The sequence below is a fragment of the Lissotriton helveticus genome, chromosome 5_1 (genome assembly GCF_964261635.1).
Source record: "Lissotriton helveticus chromosome 5_1, aLisHel1.1, whole genome shotgun sequence".
In the NCBI taxonomy this organism is placed as follows: Eukaryota; Metazoa; Chordata; class Amphibia; order Caudata; family Salamandridae; genus Lissotriton; species Lissotriton helveticus.
Genome location: NC_136065.1, coordinates 1,825,809,783 through 1,825,828,647, shown reverse-complemented (window position 1 = coordinate 1,825,828,647; position 18,865 = coordinate 1,825,809,783). Strand labels below are relative to the sequence as shown.

Genomic DNA, 18,865 nt, shown 5'->3' with positions numbered 1-18,865 from the left:
GATTACTTCGCTCCTCTGCACTTAAGTGCGGATGTTCAGAGTACCCCACTTCTCCCGATCAACCCCAGCTCCCTGTCCAAAGTGTCCCCGTTTCCCCCGATCAACCCCAGCTTCATGTCAGCTACCCTCGAAGCGTAATTGATGACCTTGATTAACGGCCACTCCCCAAGAAAAGCATGTTTTACATCTGCCCCCTCCCCCTTCTTCATGACGATAACGCCCCTGCTTACAAGAGTTAGCCGACCCCGGAGGGAAATGTAAGATTGTCGATACTTGGGTTAAAGGGAAGGACGAGTCTCTACATAAAGACTCAATTTTGAGTTTGATATAATACACTGTGTATAAAGGTCCAATTTCTCTCCACATACGTCACGAATGAACGCCAAACAGGTTTATGAATTCAATGGTAATGCCCTCCTACATACTACATAAATAATGACTTCTGACTGTGACCGATGAACTTATCCCCCACCTATATAGGATTGGGGACGGAATTGAGATGTATAAATGTCTTCTCCTGCCAGTCTTTCTAAAACTTATTTTTACCCATTCAAAGATACAATCACCGGAGGAGAGGAGCTGGACGTGACGCACAGCCTGGCCACAGATCATGAAGCACGTGTGACCGCGACCAAAGGTGGAGCCACCGAGCAACGAGACGCGGGACGAGGCACCACTCTCAAACTCGGCAGATTAAGGAATAAAGGGCTGCCTTGAAGCCCTCGATTTGCTGCCCCACTCGTGCCTGAAGTCCCCGTCCTCTTTGAGCCCGACCGATGGGCCTGCCTGCTCGTTATCCTTTGCTCCTTTTGGTCCCTTGATGTGCTCAAAGATCTGATCCCACTCCGCCCTCTCTTCCCTTGATTATTCAACAACATCACCCTTTTCCCATAAACTTTTTGACTATGGAATAAGGTTTTGCCACGGAAAAAGAAAGACACGCAGGTGCCCAGCATGAGGCACCCCTAAGACAATGAGTTAAGAAACAGGACTGTGATCTAACAGCAGTGAACTGATCGCACCCTGCAACGTGTAAGGATGAATCCGAGCTGGACCTATAGCTCCACCGCCGGTGCTCAACAGCGCCAACAAAAGAAGACGGACTCCGTTAAAAAGACATTGTGACGAAAACCCCCTTCCTGAACTTTCTACTCACCCCCTTGACCAAATTGCTTGTATCTACTCGAACTCCTCCCTCAGCCATTTTTATTGCTTTCTAAAATGTTTCATCGGTCACCCATGTATCTAGTTTTCCAAAGCACTGATAAGACCCGAAGGTATCAGATTACTCTTACTGTATGTTGATGTCACCGAAGAGAAAGTCTGAACTTGATTCTATAATGTTTCGAAACCTCTTTTCTTGATTGACTCCGACTAAGTATTATGCCGATCTCTAGACTTGTATGCAGAACCCAACAAATGTAAATTAACATGTATTGCATTCTGCCTATCGCATCGACTATGTAGAAATTGAACTTGCTTATGTAAAAAAAGCGGCGACTGTTGAAAATGGCAATGTATGTGTACATAAGCGGCGTTCATTTGTGTTCGCTGTACCTCTTGTCGTAAGCAGAATGGATATTGCAAAACATTGACTGTGTTATCCCGCCAGCATAGACCCATGCACACATATATACAACAGCCATTTTAGGTACCATGGTCTCTCTGTTTGCGATCGATCATCAGCCCCTTCCCTGACCCTGCAAGCATCCCCCATGCACCCTGACCGCCCCCGCTCCCACATGAACAAGTCGTGAACCCTCCCCTCCCGCATGACTGTCTCTGGGAATCACACCCAGCGTCTGACCAACACCTCCTTTTCTTCCATGAATACCCCTCCTGTTATGACCCCTTCCTCTGAGCCTGATTGTCTGCACGGACCGCTGGTCATCCCTCAGCCTGAGGGTACAGTTTATTGCCCACTACTGTATGCACTCGACCCTTTTCAAAGAAGCTACTATTGATCATGGCCTCCCCACCCCTTGGGATTCGATCAGGCGCACACATTCCAAAGGAATCAGCAGAACACTCAGCTGCGTGACAGCCCCCTCCTATTGTATGGAGGATCAGGGCCCCTACTGTAGCCACGTGTTGGAATATCTTCGTACTTCACAATGTCTTGATTGTAATGAAGAATGTCTGTGTGCCATAAACCTGTGTATAAAAGACGAAGCCTCAGAGAAACTTGTTAGAGCACCTCCTGAAGACACTATGCGAGTGTCCGAAATGACAGGCTCTCCTCATGAGAAATAAAACTCTATTCTTGTATTCCTGCTTCCAGCGCCCGTCTCTTTATTTGGTAATCGTTCAAGATGGGAACTAAGAGGCGTCCTGCGCCAGCAGCCTGGGCATCAGGTGTATTATGGGCTGACTTTTCCACACCTTCCCCAACCTTCCATAGAAGCATCTGTTGTCACTGTGTATTTTGGAATCACTGGTGGAAATAAGAGGCCCTGGGACAGATGTGATTCTAGTGTCCACCATTCAAATGCCTCTTTCATGCGTGGGATGATAGTTACCACGTCTTCAAAAGATCCTGTGGTTTGAACCCATTGGCATTGAAGCTCTTCTTGGCGAGGCCTCATATGTAGGTGAGCTAGTGGTACCAAGTCGATTGCGGAGGAGAGCATTCCCAGCAGAGCCTTGCATATTCTCACAGAAGTGTACTTTTTGTCTGGAAAGTTTGAGTGCCAACACTTGCAACCGCTGCTGTCTTTACTGGGAGAGGAAGGCTGTGTTCTGAATGGTGTTCAAGTTGGCCCTTAGAAATGTCATTGTCTGGCTTGGGACGATTGATGATTTATCGAGAATACCAGTTTGAGGAACAGGGCTAGACAATAGTCTGTGGCAGCCTTTGCTAGACAAGCGGATGGGGCTTTCATCCGCCAATCATCCAAGTATGGGAATACTTGATGACCCTTGTTCCGCAAGGCTGCGGCCACAGGAGATAGAAACTTATTTGTGGAGCTGATTTAGGCCAATGGGAAGGACTCTGAATTGATAGTGGGTACCAGCCACTGTGAATCGGAGGAATGTTCTGTGCTTTGGATGTATAGGAACATGAAAATATGCGTCCTCTAGATCCAATGAAGTCATGAAATCTCTGCTGTTGAGGCGTCACAGGATGTCGGAGAGCGTGACCATCATGAATGTTTGACTTTTGAGGATTTTTTAAAATTTCCTAAGGTCTAAGATATGTCTCCACTCTCCTGATTTTTTGTGAATAAGGAAGAACCGGGAGTAGAAACCTTTTCTTTTTTGAGGAAATGGGACTTTTTTCTATTGCCCCTATTTGGAGCATGTTTGCTTCTTTTTTTGAGTAAGTGAAGATGAGGGGGTGCGATCTCCTGAGTGGATTGTTGAGAGGGATTTGGGTAAATTCCAAAGTGTGGCCATAAGAGAGGAGATCCAGGACCCACTTGTCTGACGTGATATTATGCGACTGGTGGATATGGTTGGAAATCTTTGCACAGGTTGGGAAGGGTGTAACTGGTGCTGTGATCACTGTTTGCGAACGGAGTTGCTGGCTTGAGACGCTGGCTTTCGTCTGGAGCCCTGTCTGGAGAAACCAGCTGTTGTTGGTTGTTGGTAGGATTGTTGTTGGTATCCTTGGCGATATTGTGGCTGCTAGGATTGGTAAGTCTGGGTATGTTCGTAGTTTCCTCCGTATCCAGAAAACCCACAGCCTTGAGCTCCCCGAAAGGGCACTTTACGGTACTCAAGGGTATCTAGCGCTTTGACAGTGTCCGTATCTTTCTTAATTGTTGTAAGCACTTCATCTATCAGATTGCCGAATAGGCTATCGCCGTCGTATGCCGGGTCCTTTGACTGTACTTCTGGGTGAAAGGATGTTGCCCTTAGTCACCACGGGCATCTTAGAAAAGCCGCACCTGCTAGTTGGCGAAAGCTTGTAGTGGCTATATCCATTGCGCAGTCTATGATTTTGCCCGCTGCGCGTTCTCCTTCTGCAAGGATCTTAGTAAACTCTTCCTTATTTTCCTCTGGGATAAGGTCTCTCATTGTCCCCATTTCAGACCACATTTGCAGATCATAGCGGCTCAAGATGGCCAAAGCATTAGAAGCTCTGACATAAATTGCCGCCATTGAGGAAAATCTTTTGCTTTATGGGGGCGGTCGCCTGGGAGGTGGGTGACGGGGGAGGCGGATGCCTCATACCGAGATAGACATTATGGCTGAAATTAAGATTTGCACGTGGAATGTGAGAGGAATGCACACACCATCGAGACGGTACCAAATATACTCCTATTTACGCCGCCACAAATTCCATGTAGTTCTATTACAGGAAACACATCTAAACAAGGCTGAGGTCATGGCGCGGCCAAATCTATGCAACTGAGTACTCCTCCTATGCCCGTGGGGCGCTCATATGGATAAGACCGGGTACTCCTTGGGCTGACATGGATGCACAGATAGACGCGGGAGGCCGGTACGTAGTGGTGAGGGGCAGATTAGACGGGCACCCGGTAGTACTTGCCTCTATATACTCCCCCAACACTGAACAGGGTGGTTTCCTCGACTGCCTCTCCGTGGCGCTGGCGCCCTGGCATGGGCTTCCATGGATCCTAGGAGGCGACTATAACTGCGTCCTGGACACACACTTAGACAGATCCACTGCTCCCCCACCTAACGCTCAGGCGCACGCCACGTCGAAGGCTCTCCTCGCTTGGGCCCAACAATGGCGCCTACAAGACGCTTGGAGAACCCGCAACCCCATGACACGCACTTACTCCTATTGGTCGGGCGCACATGCACTACATGTCCGCCTGGACAGATACATGGTCTCCCCTGACCTCCTTCCGTTGGTCCTAGATTCTCAATACATGGGGCGCACCCACTCTGATCATAGCCCTCACACATTGACCATTGCATGGGACGTCCCGCATCCCCCCATTCCCACCTGGCGCCTCCAACCAGACCTCTTACTTGACGCGACATTCCGAGAATCCCTACTCACACAATCGGCCCAGTACTTTGACCTAAACACTGACACGGCGTCCTCTCCTCAAATTGAGTGGGATGCTTTCAAGGTGGTGACACGGGGGCTCTGCCTGGGGACGCAGGGACATATGCGCCGCCAAATTGAACGAGACCTGACGCGGCTAGAATCGGAACTGCTGGACCTCGAAGACCTTACAGGGGGGGACACGAACGCCCGACTGACTGCCGCTAGGGCGTAACACGACCGCCTCCTAGATCGTCTGAAACAGGTCAACTCCGAGGCACACTCTGCTCGGATCCACAGACAGGGGGACAGACCGGGCAAGCTACTGACCTGGCTGATCGCGCGGGAAGACCGATCGGCTCCGATAGACTATACAAGCCGGAGATGGCAGGTCACTATACTCTCAGCGCCAAATCCACGAGGCATTCACAGACCACTACACAGGCCTATATCGCTCCCGACTCCTTGTCCCGCTACCTACAATAACAGACTATCTACCAGACATACAATTACCTACCCTGACGGTGGCACAACAGGATGACCTCGGAGCACCACTGGATCCCGAGGAACTCCGCGACACCATCTTCAATCTCTCGAATGGTAAGGCTCCGGGGCCGGATGGCTTACCGGCCGAGTTCTATAAGGCCGCCTCCGACATCCTGATTCCACGACTGGTGAGGATGTACTCCGCGGCTGTCGATGACTTTACCTGCCCTCAACTCTTAATGAAGCGACACTTGTCTCCTTACTCAAACCTGGCCGGGATGGCACTCAGTTGGGCTCTTACCGCCCTCTCGCGCTTTTGAACACAGACTACAAGATTATTGCCTCTGCACTTGCCCGTAGGCTGGCCCCTATGGTTCCTATGCTGGTACATCAAGACCAAAATGGGTTTGTACCGACGAGACACACATCCCACAACATCCGACGGCTATTTCGCTTGCAGGAATATGCCGCGGTACAGTGGCCACGAGCAGGATGCCTTGTGCTCGACCTGGAGAAGGCTTTTGACTCTGTGGAGTGGCCCTACCTGCGAGCGGTGTTGGAGAAGTTCGAGCTGGGGGATGACTATTTGACGATGGTCGGCCTTTTATACCGTACGCCTACGGTCCGAGTCCGCACTGGGACGCTACTCTCTGACCCAATTCGAGTGCGGAGGGGCACCAGACAGGGTTGCCCACTGTCACCCCTGCTGTTCTCCCTAGCGGTGGAACCCCTGGCTGCGGTGCTCCGGTCGCGGGGAGCTGATTGGGGAATACCATTGGCGGACGGGCTACATGTGGTGTCCTTGTATGCCGACGATCTACTCTTATACGTCAGGGACCTCCACGACATCCCAGACTCCCTAACCACCATCTTCTGCACCTTTGAGGACATGTCGGGATTACGAGTAAACTGGGCCAAATCGGGAGCCTACTCCTTCAGCCCAGACGTTCCCGAATGTGACATACACATCGGGGGTGGAAGGTTACAATGGTACCCAAACATGTTCAGGTACCTTGGGATACACATCTACCGAGACCCGATGGACATCTTGGAAGGAAATCTGATGAGGGCGATCGCCTCTACCAGAGCGCAGGTGGGGTTCTGGAACACACTGCCACTCAATGTCCCTAGTCGCATAACCTTAGCTAAAATGATTGTACTACCGCGACGGTTATATTATTTTGCAAACATACCAACATATGTACCTACCCGGGTGTTCCGCGACCTCGAGGTCCTGCTACGGAGCCTGATTTGGAACAAAGGTCGGCCTCGGGTCGCATTGGCGAAACTCTACATGCCCACTGCGGAGGGCGGACTAGCAGTTCCGAACATGGAGCTATATTATCTAGCAGCACAAATGCAGTGGGTGTCCAGCTGGCTAGGTGGTAGGAACCTGAGTGACACGGCTACTGATGCTGCCGTTTGGTCCACGTTCCAAATTAAAGTATTATTTCATCCGCTGACTCGGACTCCCCGACCAACACAACTACTGCTTGCAGTGGCACGCAGATGTTTCCTCCGCTGCTTGCCCCTGACGCGGGCAACGACACCGTATGCACCGATATTGCCACTGTTAGGCACCCCGACGACGGCAGGGACCCTGACCGCTGCACGGTTGGATAGCTGGATCACCGCAGAGGTGGAAACGATGGGCGACCTTTATTCAGACGGCGCCCTTCTACCTTTTGCAACCCTCGTAGCGGATGCATCCCTCCCGGCTGGCCAGTTCCTAACACACGCTTCCCTCGTCCACGCATTGACCACCGCTTGGGGAGACATGTCTGGTGAACCGCCAACACATCACTTCGTGCAGTACCTGCATGTCATGAGCAACGGCACTCACATTATACACTGGCTAACGCAAGCACTCCTCCTGCATACACACCCGACGACTTCGCACCTACGGGCCAAATGGGCAACAGACAGAGGGCGGGACTGGACGGACAAGGAGTGGGCTATGATCCTGGCTGGTCCAGTGAACATCCCCCGTAGCCCCCGCTTTAAAATCATACAATTTTACATATTACATCGTGCGTATCTCACCCCTGACAAGATAAATAAGTACTTTTCAGTAGCCGACACTGCCTGCGGCCGCTGCTCTCTTGTGGATGCGGATCTCCTCCACATGCTCTGGCTCTGCCCCGCCCTCCAGCAGTACTGGGACGGTGTGACCTCGATACTCCGTCATTGCACTGGGGAACAGGTACCGAGCACGTGGGAAGCCTGTGTATTAGGTTTGTATAAGCGCACACATCTAAATAGGGTACAGGCTAGATTCTGGGACCTCGGACTTCTCACAGCCAAAAGACTACTTACGAGGAGATGGAAGGCAGCCACACCCCCACACCTCCGACACTGGTGCCTGTCGATGACGAATTGGGCGCGGGCCGAGAGTTCTGTCCTACGACGGGAAGAGACGGCGGGGCTCAGGAAATTCCCAATTGCACAACGATGGGAGGACATACTGCACTCCTTCCTGCGGAAATGTACGGAGCGGGAAATTACGTAAAGGACTAGGCACTGCCATTCCCACTCCCTGATACGACACCTTAATACACCCACACGATGCATCACATACCTTTCCGTTACCGTCAGGCTCAACACACTATTTGACTTGCACTCTCCAGCCTCACACTGGCGGTTGCTTGCCCCACTCCCGGAGACGCACCATCACATGAAACGTTGCGACGGGAGCCCGAGCTCTGAACCGGAATGCCATACCCGCCGACCTCTCATGGCCCCCCACCCCCTGATGGCTCCACCGCACGGACGGCCCTGGCTCCCCCCGCCTGCCCTCCCCGCGAGACACGACTGACGAGCTGTTCCGGACCTCCATCCCCTCGACGCTAAGGCAAACTCTACCCACACCCACCCCCACCTAATTCCTGTGCAACCCTTGTCCCTGTTTCATAGTTAGTTGTTGATTTGTTTTTTTCTTCCTTCAGACCATGTCCGTGCACATACAACTCCATGCTTTGCACAATTTTTTTCACACAACGAGACACACTCGGATGTGTCGACCGCACTTTGGACACCTCGCCTGGGCGCTGAGGTGCAGAACAACTCTTTCCACTGATATAGATACGCTAAGTAGTCGCACGCCCCAAACACGCTTAGTCGCTGAACACCCTCAGAACTCCCCCACACGTCGCCAAGCCCATATGAATGCAGACCCGCGCAGCATCACTCACCAATGACATACCTTAGACGTGACGGGCGCGGCTGCCACCGCTGTCACAGATGGGAGTAGGTCCGACACCGCCACTCTGACCCACGGACTACAGACGGAAAAACCCATAGATCACGCTCTTACTAAACATAGAATGTATACATGCTATGGTGTACTGTGGAATACTGATATACGCTGCCGGACCCCAGGGTTGCCGGACTTGAAGCTGTGTTCACTTACCTTCTATATCTCCGAGTTAGTTATCCGCAGCTGGCCCTGCTGGGTTGTAAGCCCTGATGCTGTGTACAATGTATGTTGGACAATAAAGGTCTTTAAAAATTAAAAAATAAAAATTGAGGAAAATCTTTTTCCAAAGGAGTTTAAATGGCGACCCTCTTTATCCGGTGGAGATGTGATAGTAGATGGGTTTTTTGATCTCCTTTGGGCTGCCTGTGAGATCACAGAGTCCATCTTGGGATGTCCTGCGAGACATGCAGGAGTATACTCTGGTGCCCAGTATTTTTTGTCTAGTCTTGGTAGGACCGGAACCACAGAAGCTGTCGTCTTCATTACCTTAATACCCTCTTGCCAAATATAATCTATGATAGGTATTGACCGGACTGGCTTTCTTGACTGTTCTTTAAAATCATAAAGAAAGTATTCTGATTGTTTTACAACTGTAGGCAAGTGGAATCTGGCTGTAGTTCTGCCCATTATATTATTGAAACCTCCAATATCCTCCGGAGTCGAGTCTGAAGGACGATGAGGAGGAGGGGACGTGTTAGTACTACATAATCATCCCATTTTTCCGTAGGTGGAGGAGGATAATAGATTTCTCCCTCCTCAGCCTCTTCTTCAGAGGTGGTAGGATCCTCTCTAGGAGGCAGAGGAATTATGGGGCGTGGCGTCAGTCTGGGCGTGGCAGGGGGTGGTGGTGGCGGTATCAGAGGAGCCAACGGTGGAGGGGGTGGCACTGTGACGAAGTCCTCTTGAGGGGGAAACCTCCTTTTGTAATCACCAACATACTTTGTAGGTCCACTATTAGGGACGAAGGCAGTTGAGCAGGTTGCTGCCTCGGCTGTTCATAGTATCTGAATTGATGATATTGTGTATGAGGGACTGGATACTGTTGATAGTATTGCCCCTCATCATAATAGTCTTCATCCTCTTCCTGACACTTCACGTTGAGTTCGGAAGGGCTATGCGCAGTCCCAAATGGGCCATCATCATCATCATCATCATCATCAGTGTCTTCCACAACTAACAGATGACTTGGAGGTAGTGGACACATTTTAGGTGTTTGAAATTCAATTTGTGCAGCATGCAGAAATGGAGTTGACGGGCCCATAGACTAAATTGGAATTATCGTAGAAGATGCTGTCGTCGAGGTTGTTGACGATAGAATTATCGTCGTCAACGGCAGGATTGCCATCGAGGGTGGCGTTGTCGACGCTACAGCTTTCGCCGACGATGAAGGCGCTGTTGACGGAGTAGTCAATGTTGTGGTCCTCATCGATGATGAGGGCTACATCGACAATGAAGTCTTCGTCAACGCTCTCTTCAATGATGAAATCTTTGTCGATGGTGGTGTCTTCGTCGACGGAGTCGTCGTCGACGATAGAGGTAATGTCGACGGTATGGAACTTTTAATATTCGCCTTCGAAGTAGTCAGCGCTGTCAACGGTCTCGACGACGATAGAGTTGTTGTCATCAATGTTGGTGAAATAGTAGGCGTCGATTGCGAGCTTGATGCAGATGACGATTTGTGACTGATTTTGTGCCTGGAATGACTTGAAAATTCAGTTTTTTCCTTAGATGTCCCCAAGGAATGAGGGTAACTCATCTCTGAGGAAACCTTTGGCTGTTTCTTCTTTTTTAGAGATTCTCTGGTCAGATGAGAGACTTTAGAATGTTTCCTGCTCTCTTTATGCTGACCCTCAGGCGACCTGGGCCTCTTATGAGTCTTTGAGGACGTGTCACTCTCAACATCTGATGAAGCACTCTGCTTCCTCCTCAGTCACAATAAAAGTCTGCCCTCTCGGTCTTTAAGGGTCTTTGATGAAAAAGTGCGGCATATTTCACACTGTTTTGCCTCATGATGGGGATGGAGGAAATAGATGCAATCCTTGTGGGCATCATCAACGTGTACTCTTTTCTTTCCGCAGGATTTTCAAGGTCTACATAATCCTTTTTTATCCAACGTTATTCTATATAAATATAGAAACAAGACTTATCTGAGAAAAGTTGAAGAACTGAGCAGAGCTCAGGGAGATTCAGCCTCTCTTGGGAAGGTTCTAGAGGGTACTGGTTGCTGTTTGGTCGTGTTTTGAGTTTGGTCCTTTTTATAAAAGGAGGTTGATAGGCTATTGAATACATGGTTACCTCCATGATAGCCTATGGAAGTTATTATTTACTGCTTTTTTATATGTACCGTGGGACTCCCACTTCGACGACGTGGAATGATTCAAGCATGTAGATCTACGAAAGATGCTCCAATACTGGATAATATTACTTTACACTCTGTTAAAAAAATGTATTTCAAATCTGTAGCTAACTTTGTCAGGTAACTTCTGTTGAAGTTAATTAAATATTTTAAAAGCTCATTTTTGTGAAGGCATTTTCTGTTGTGCTTCAGCATCTGCCTTTCTGCTAAGTCTCTTCGTAGGAATTAATGCTCGAGAACCACACCACAACTGAAATAAGTCTGCATTTTTCAGTACATTATTGCATGCCACCCCTTTCATCCGCACATTTGGCTTTTACAGATATCTTACTTGTCTAGAGAGATATTCACAATATCTAAAGCAATATATGAAAAGGGAATCGGATGTTTTCAAACATCTAGGTGAACAAGGTAAAAAAGCAGTTGATGCACAGAGGCTGTTGGAGTGTGGGGGCAAGAAGTGAGATTTTTAACTGTGAACTAATTCAAGTCCAGACTGCCCTCCCTTCCCTATTACACCATCTCTCGACATACCCCCTCAACCTCCTAGTTCCCATCCATTATAGCCAATTTCAATATAAAGCTTGAAATGTCCTCAACATGGTATTATCAACAAGAGTGAATCATGTAGGAGCTCTCCCAACGTTTACCCCGAAACTTTCTCCCCGCCGGGAATCACAGCGCGGTTGTTAAAACGACCGTGTTGTGCTTACGCATACCATTAATCCGCAAGTCGGAACAACGACTTGCGGGGAAGGGGGGAGGAGGTGTTGGATTTAAAATTCAACACCTTCCCTAGTGTCCGCACAGACTGGAGCTGGAATAGTGAATTATACTATTCCAACATCCAAGTCCCACCTCCGCAAGTCGTTCCTACTTGCGGAGTAATGGTATGCGGAATCACAACGAGGTTGTTGTAACAACCGCTTTGTGATTCCCTGCGGGGAGAAAGACTGCGGGATGGCTGTACATATTCTCCCAAGAATGATGATGGCAGGAAGGAGTGCACTTTCATGAGGTGGGGCCACTGAAGGAGAGAGATTTTATACAGCAAGATTAATTAAGGAAGAGAAAGTCTGGGACTCCACAAGGGTTCAAACAGAAGGAGATTCCGTAAGTGGTTGCAAATGTAGGAGGGAGATAGGCGGTGCATATCACCAGATGGGTCAGGCAGCAAGAAGTCTGTATGTAACAGAACACGTCAACAACTGATTTAGGGGACAGGGAAACTCTCCACATGGGTGCTGAAAATAGAACTAGCCAGTTGAGGATATGCAGGTGAAAGGTAGACTAGTTCTAGCTTTCCTAGATGTGTCAGAGCAAGGAGACAATCAGGGCCAACTGACAAACAGAATTGCACAAAAGGAATATAAATAAGCTGAGGCATTATATATTTATGTTTCATTTGGAAATATATTCAAAATGATCCATACAAAACCCTAGAAAAAAGACGAATTTCATAGGTTCAAGTAGAACTCCAGTTTTTCCTAGATTTCCTCCTGTATTATTTGCTGGTCCTGTGTTGTAGCACCATCTTAAATAACCCCTAAAAGTGGGCTGTTACCTGAGATCTCAATTGCTCTCTTTTTGAAAGTGCTAATGACAGTCCCATCCTTCCGTCGCATCAGGGGACTGCTTCTTCGCTCTGCCACCTTCTGTTTTAACCGTGAGCGAACTTTTAAATTGGGTTCCGAAGCTAAAAGAGAAAAGCAATGTAGTAAGAAATTCATAGTCCCAAAGCTGAAAGTGTGCATTTGTGTATGTGTGTGCTGGGGTAAGGAAGGTTAATAATAATAATAATGTATTTTATTTTCAGATTATGGTAAAATAACATATTAGCTGTGGGTGAAAAAGGATGTTTGTTGTTTCTGTTGAATCAGCAGACTTTTTGGATAGAGCTGCTCTATATGAAAATGAGATATGCCATAATACAGAACGGCATTGTAACAATTCCCCTATCACAAAATCCAAAATATTTATACAAGAATAATGAATTTTTAGATAATAGTCTCAACATGCAGGAAATCTTCAATGGATAGCATTTTATTGATGATAAAACAGGTCTTCGACATTGTTGCACAAGTTACTTACCTTCGGTAACAATATATATGTAAGAAACAGTAGTTCGTGTTAGATTCCTTACCTTAGAATATCCCCAGGCGTCAGTCTGGATCTGGAAAGATTTTTCGTCAGCAGCACCCTTGCGCGTCGGTAGGCGTCTTCTGCGGCTCCGCGTCCATCAGTTCTGTACATAGCTTTCCGCGACAGGAACGCAGAGCCATGCAAGAAACCGACACTGGTGCCATGAAACTAGGGCCCTCAAAGGGAGATACGTTAACCCTAGATATCGGTTCGGAGAGAGGGGAGGATGGGTGGGGCGGTAAGGAATCTAACACTAACTACTGTTTCTTACAGATATATTGCTACCGAAGGTAAGTAACTTGTGCATCTGAAAGAAACAGATTAGTGTTAGATTCCTTACCTTAGAATAGATACCCCAGCAATACCAACTCCGGCGAACAAAGATCACACCATAAAGTCCTGGAGAACGGAACGGCGGAAAAAGCCATCTCTCCGGACTTGGCTGTCCAGGCAGTAGTGCTTAGCAAACGTGTGTAGCGAGGCCCATGTAGCTGCCTGACAGATGTCCTGCAAGGGGACTCCCCGACCAGGGCAGTAGTAACCGCCGTGGGCAGAGTGGAATGGGCGCGTAGCCCCACAAGTAGCTCCTTTTTCGCCAAAGAATAACAAACCTTGATGCACAAAAGACCGAGAGATGGTACGCTTGTGCACCGCCCGTGTCTTCCGCCCACGTAACCAACAAAGAGCTGGTCGTCCACCCGGGACTGGTGTGTGCGGTCTAGATAAAAGGAGAGCGCACGTTTTGGGCCCAGACTGTGGAGCCTCTCTTCCTCTTTCGAGGGATGCGGAGGCGGAAAGAAGGTGGGCAAGGTGATGGACTGGCCGATGTGAAAGGCTGTAACCCCCATGGGCAGGAAAGAAGGACGAGTCCTCAGAACAACTTTGTTCGGATGGACAGAGAGGAAAGGTGGCTTAGAAGACAGAGCCTGGAGCTCACTCACTCTCCTGGCAGAGGTGATGGCAACCAGGAATGCAGTTTTAAGAGTCAGAAGACGAAGAGGACAGTTATGAAGTGGCTTAAAGGGAGCATGTGTGATGCCCTTCAAGAATCTATTTACAACCGGGGACTTGAAAAGAGAAGGCTGATCAGGAAGCCTTAAGAAGGCTGAAATGGCCGAGAGATAGCCATTGATAGTGCCCAGAGCAGAGCCCTGCTGGGCAAGAGAAAAAAGGAAGAGGAGAACCTCTGAAAGGGGGGCAGAGAGTGGATCCACAGCCTTTGCTGTGCACCATGCCACAAATTTGTTCCACCTGCAGGCGTATACCCTTTTTGTGGAGGGACGCCTGGCTGCCAGAGTCACATCACAGATTTCAGGAGGCAAGTCAAACGGCCTCAACTGTCGCCGCTCAATCTACACGCATGTAGGTGGAGACTGGACAGGTTTGGGTGGAGGACAGTTTCCTGTTGCTGCGACAGAAGGTCCTCCTGAAGAGGCAGACGAATCGGGGATCGACTGACATGCTGAGTAGCTCAGGATACCAGTATCTTCGTGCCCAATCCAGAGACATAAGGATGACTTGGGCCCGGTCGCGCCGGATCTTCTTCAGTACTCTGGGCAGAAGTGGTAGAGGCGAAAAGGCGTACAACAGACCGCAGCTCCACTCGCAACGTAAAGCATCACCGAGTGAGTGCCGCGAGTTCAACGCGCAGAACTGATGACATTGAGCGTTCTCTTTGGTGGCAAATAGATCTAACCAAGGCTCTCCGCACTAATTAAAGAGACCTTGCGCCATGTCAGAGTTCAGACGCCATTCGTTATCGGGAGGGTGATTAGCGTTTCACTACTATTAGAGTCCCCATGCGCCCAGGAGGAACACTGTTTCTAAGCACATGCGCAGATCTCGGCATGTCTGAGTACCGTTCCGCGGGCAGTAGGCTAGACACCTTGTCGAAGGACCCGCCTAGCTGTCTTATACACGAGAAATGGCCGCTGTCGGTACCTCCGGTCATTGCTCATAGACCGCCCCGGGGTACCGACAGACCGGTAAGGCCCATACGTGTTAGTCTAATTCAGTGTTGAATAAATAAAGGGTTTGTGTATGAGAGAAACATATGCTACGCGTTGATGGTTTGAGCGTTCGCCATGTTCGCGAGCTTTCCCAGATTCTAATTTGGTCTGTAATTTTTAAATTGTTACCCCGCGCGTAAGAGGGTGGGGGATATTTTGGAGTGACATAAGTGACATTTGTGAAGGGTTCGTACGTTCGCCATGTTTGCGAGCGTTTCTTCATCCTTACGTGGCTTGGAACTGTCAAACCCCGAATATTAACATAGCGGGAATCAGTGTCTCGTTTAGTGCCACGGGCCTCTGTTTCAACACCGCCGACAAGCACAGCCAGGTTCATATGAGTTCTACCGATCTTTTGGTGGTAGCGTAGTAACATCGATAGAAATGCCAATGAGACAACACGAGTGTTAGAAGTTGCTAGCACTAGCATGACAACGAGAGATCATGGTGTCTAAAGTTCCTTACTGTCCCCGCCCAGGACGTACCAGTGAGGTTGGTTTGGCTCTAACCATAGAGCTTTTTAAATTCCCTTGGGAGTTTTCAGTTGAACTCCTACAGACAACATGAATAGTTGGACATGGTAGAGAGAGATGAGAGTGTTTACTGAGGTTATCGATTTGTATCATGAAGATTGCTGTGATAGAAGAGTTTACCATTCGCATAATGATAATGGTCTATACGAATTTCTATTACAGAGCGGAGCCCCCTTCCCTGAGTAATCACCAGGTAGAGGTGAGGGTGACACCCAACTTTTGTGGGTAAGTGCACATACTATATGGAATGATATAGATGGTTGTGAGATCATCTCAGGTCTATTGTTAACAGTGCCTCTTAGATGAGAGGTTATGTGTGTGGTAAATCATGAGCGGAGTGACTAGTTTGTTTTAATGTATGGATACTGTTTTGCAGGTGACCGACAATTGGTTCCACTACAGCCAAGTTGGATAATGTCGGTAGAGTATATAAACTGTTTATTGTAAATCTAGCACTTTTTGGTTTCTCACTTCTTAGCAGCAGCTACATATATTTTCTAGCTAATTGGTCCTGAAGAATGGCCCGATACTTGTAGATCCTAGAGAGGGCAGAAACATGTCGACCTTCTTCATCGTCTAACTTTTGAATTCAACAGTTAGCGGTCTGCTTTTTAACTATGGCAGGGGCACTTTGAGAATAAAGTAGTTATGGAGTTCCCTTAGTCATTTTTAATACACCCTTTTCGTATTGTTTAGCGCTGCACTTGTCATTCTTTGTTATTGAACTCTCTTCACTTGGCAAGAGTCTATGCCTATGGGTTTTATGGTATGCTCAGCCGGGCCAGCCATCCTCTGATTGGTAAACAGCTGAGGGTATTCCAGTCATGTCCAGAGGCGCAGAGCCTCCTGACAAAGTCCACGACCCCACCCCGCCCTGTTTTTTGCAGTACCACATGGCGGTGGTGTTGTCTGTGAACACCTGCACTACACTTCCCCGGACAGGGGGAAGGAATGCCTTCAGTGCAAGTCGGATCGTCCGCAGCTCCAGAAGGTTGATATGGAGCCGGGAGTCCGCCGGAGACCAGAGGCCTCTGATCTCTGCCTTTCCCATTCGGCCCCCCATCCCAGGAGGGACGCATCCGTCACCACTACGTGCTTCGGTTGGGGAAGGGAGAGGGATGTGCCGCTGACCCAATCGCGGTCCGTGAACCACTACTGCAACTCTCTCGCAGTGCACTCCAAGATCAGGACGTGGTCGGATAGGTTGCACGGATGCTGTGCCCACTGAAACTTCAAGTCCCACTGCAGAGCCCGCATCCGCCACCTGACGTGATGCACCAGTAGGATGCAGGAGGCTATCAGCCCCAGGAGCCGCAGCGTCAACCTTTCCGAAACTCGGGATAAAGGGTGAAAGATCGGAATCCGAGCCTGAATATCCCGAACCCGCTGCTCGGGAGGATAAACCCGGACTGCGAGTCCAGAACCGCTCCAATGAATAGGAGCTTTGGAGAGGGAATCAGGTGCGACTTCGGCACGTTGATGGAGAACCCCAGCAAATACAGAAGGTCGGCCGTAGTCTGGAGGTGGGAGACGTCTGTCTGGGGCGAGCCCGCCTTCAACAACCAGTCATCGAGATATGGGAAGACTGGAATCCCTGATCTGCGCAGATGAGCTGCGACCACCGCCATCACTTTCTTGAACACCCGAGGGGCACTGGTGAGGCAGAAGGGGAGCACGGTAAACTGAAAGTACCATGAACCACAGGTAGCCCCCGGCAGGACGGGGATATGGAAATATGCGTCCTGCAAGTCCAACGCTACCATCCAGTCTCCAGGGTCGAGGGCAGCAAGGACCTGAGATAAAGTCAGCATCTTGAACTTCTCCTTCTGGAGGAAGCCGTTGACGCTCCGGAGGTCCAAGATAGGGCGTAGGCCTCCTTTGGCCTTCTTGGGTACCAGAAAGTAGTGGGAATAGCAACCACGTCCTACTTCTGGCCCAGAAATGCGCTCGATGGTTTCCTTGGCAGCCGCTCCAGGAACGTGAACGCATCGCATGCCGGGGGATATCTGAGAAACGTTATTGGATCACCATCCTCGAGCTACGATCATTCGCATTAAGCCACCGTCAGAAGCAATCCCCTAAAACTATGTGTGAAACATCCGAGTGCTTTTGAAAACATAACAACATTGAAACCCCAGACTATTCTCGTGGAGGAATCTATCTGGCTTATACTGGGAAAAAGAACCCCCTCACATGAGTGCGAGTGATTCCTTCTGAGGTCCGCCCTACCGATGTATTAACCATTCGGACTGCAGAGGAGAGACGATCCTCTACCCTGTGCCCCCATACCCACTCCCGCCCTGATGACGGTGCAGCCCCGGCTGGGGCTCAACACCGAAACACGCGTTGGCGTCTGTACCATCTGAGGATCAAGTGAAAGATTTGGATAATACTCCAACTGTTCCTTATTGATCGCGTATCTTAAACATCTCTGCGGAGTGATATATGGATGCATATGTTTCACTAGTTCGCATGTGATAAGTATGCATGTGTATGTCTGCTGATTTGAAAGTGTGGTTGTGTGTGTGGGCTATAGAGAGAATATGTTCTCTTCTGTTTATCTATATCTGATTTAATCGCCTGTATTGAAGTGCTATGAACTATTTGTAATGAATCATGTTTATGACTTGGAAATATATTGCCCTATAAAAAAATAAAAAAACAAACTTTTTTATATTTCTACTTTGGTAGTTCAAGGATTTCTTTTTGTGGTTTAAGGCTAATAAATATAACTGGACCTTATTTTAGGCCGTTTGGAACCTAACGGGCAGGTATCTTTCCCTTGCTTTGGTACCCCTCGGCCAAGAGGGCCATAACTTCCTCCTGCAGAAGTTGCCAGTGATCCCTCGACATGCGGTGGTACTGCGGTGGCATGGCTGGAGGGGTCGCCTCGAAGGGGGGGAGTAGCCCCTTCGGACGATTTGCAGCAGCCACCTGTCAGAAGTGATGGTTCGCCAGTGGAGGAGGTGATGGCAGACCCTGCCCCCCCACTGGCGTCAAATGGGCCTGAAAGCTCGGACTAGGAAGGTTTTGAGGCAGATACTGCAGGAGTGGATGTGGACAGACCAGGCCTCTGTCCCCCCCTGCACCGCCACGACGGTTCCCACGTCCACGCTGAGG

At 49.2% G+C, this 18,865-nt stretch overlaps 1 protein-coding gene across 21 annotated transcripts in view; it reads right to left on the bottom strand.

Moving 5' to 3' along the window:
* Positions 1-18,865, bottom strand: part of HDAC5 (histone deacetylase 5) — a 1,448,645-nt gene that overhangs the window by 624,945 nt on the left and 804,835 nt on the right. For all 21 annotated transcript variants that reach the window (XM_078645209.1, XM_078645212.1, XM_078645222.1 and 18 more), the window contains one exon: positions 12,626-12,757. In XM_078645209.1, coding sequence (XP_078501335.1) covers positions 12,626-12,757 — 132 coding nt within the window. The remainder of the gene's footprint in view (positions 1-12,625; positions 12,758-18,865) is intronic.